At 40.3% G+C, this 1593-nt stretch overlaps 1 protein-coding gene across 1 annotated transcript in view; it reads left to right on the top strand.

Moving 5' to 3' along the window:
- Positions 1 to 264, top strand: part of LOC129456326 (ubiquinone biosynthesis protein COQ9, mitochondrial-like) — a 4217-nt gene extending 3953 nt beyond the window's left edge. Inside the window, exon 4 of the mRNA XM_055222538.1 lies at positions 229 to 264. Within this exon, the coding sequence (XP_055078513.1) occupies positions 229 to 264 (36 nt within the window). The remainder of the gene's footprint in view (positions 1 to 228) is intronic.
- The last annotated feature ends 1329 nt before the right edge of the window (positions 265 to 1593 follow it).

The raw sequence follows: 1593 nt of genomic DNA on the forward strand, positions 1-1593 counted from the left end.
TATCATGATCCCTAGTTAGTTTTATATAGACCTCTGCCCCTGCTGCAATGGCCTCCATAGACCAGCCATGCACAGGTACAAACTGGAGCGCTGCACTCAGGATTCTGGCCTGCAGCTGTTCCTCAGTCTCGTACTCCTCATCCTGCTCTCCATTCTGCTCCTGGAAACTAGAAAAGAACACACAATTGGCACACTTTGCACAGTGAGCATCATGGTTTTGTCCTAAAGGTGGATGACATGCCAAAAAGGATCTTTAGAGCCTAGACCACATTTTTCAGTTTTTATAACAATTCATGACTTAAGAGTCTTTATATTGACTTCGAAAAGGCACTTAACCCAACTTTCTTCTGAAAGTTCAGACTAGACTCAGGCCCCACACACACCCTCTATTCTAAACAATAGAAGGGGTGTGTGGGGAATAATCAGATTATCATATAGCGTACAAATGGCATTGAAAGTGCCAAACAGTGTTAAATTACCTACATGTGCTACACCCAACAACTTCAATGCCTCACCATCCTCCCTATGAATGGCTTTCCACATCCAACAATTGTGGCCACTTTAGAGAAAAAAACTGATAGTCTTATACAATAGAACCAAAACACTTATGTAATGGACAGGTTAGTCATCTTTAGCCAACAGTCAAAATAGAACCTGTGTACCTGCTGCTGGGCCTGTGGCCCTCGTCTGAGGTTTGCTCTGAACACGCATCCTCCGTTGGAACCTGCTGGAAGTTATGGTGCACATGATGGTTGGCACTGGCTGCAGCAGACGCGGCTTTGTCACATTTGGATTCATCTTGCATTCTCAGAGCTGCACCATGGAACGTGCGCTTCTGGACACACTGTGGAGCCAAAACTGTGCATAAAACATCAAATAATAGAGAATAAGAACCAGGAAAATCTGATTATGTAATTAAAAGTATTACTAAGATAAACGAAATTGTAAAAGCAAATGACCAATGCCTCTTTTGATTGGGAAGATCATTCACATGTAGGCATAGATGGACACAGTAAGATTTTTTTTTTTCAATACCAGTACTTACCTGCTTTTTGATACTGTCCTTTTTTGTAAGTGTAAATTAATGGCCAATATTATTAAAAGGCCAAGTTAAACCACATCTAGCGTGATGTGTAACTGCAACTGCAGTGTTGTGCGCGTTCAGTGCTGTGCAGGCCTGTACGAGCACAAACCAAACAACTGTCTAAGACGCATTTCTGGCCTTCCTCTCCAGAAACAACTTGGTCAATTTCAATTGTATTTTGATTACATTATGCTAGTAAACTTGTGAATTGCTAATAATCATTAGCTTTCCTTGCAAACATTGTTACCATGTCACCCTGGCTCACATAACTGCAGCTTGCAAACAAGTCACAACATTACTTACATAATATTGAAAATTACACTCATGTAATGCAAATAAACTAAATGCATTACGTGCAGTGCATCTGCCAAACCAAACCAAAACACGCTATGTAGCTACACAAATTGCAATGACTACCATCAAGATTAGCAATTGAAATTATAAGTGAGGTACATTAGTTCTCATTTCATATTAAATTTTACCTTCCCATCAGAAGAAAAGCCAAATGT

The sequence above is a fragment of the Periophthalmus magnuspinnatus genome, chromosome 6 (assembly GCF_009829125.3).
Source record: "Periophthalmus magnuspinnatus isolate fPerMag1 chromosome 6, fPerMag1.2.pri, whole genome shotgun sequence".
NCBI classification, from domain to species: domain Eukaryota; kingdom Metazoa; phylum Chordata; class Actinopteri; order Gobiiformes; family Gobiidae; genus Periophthalmus; species Periophthalmus magnuspinnatus.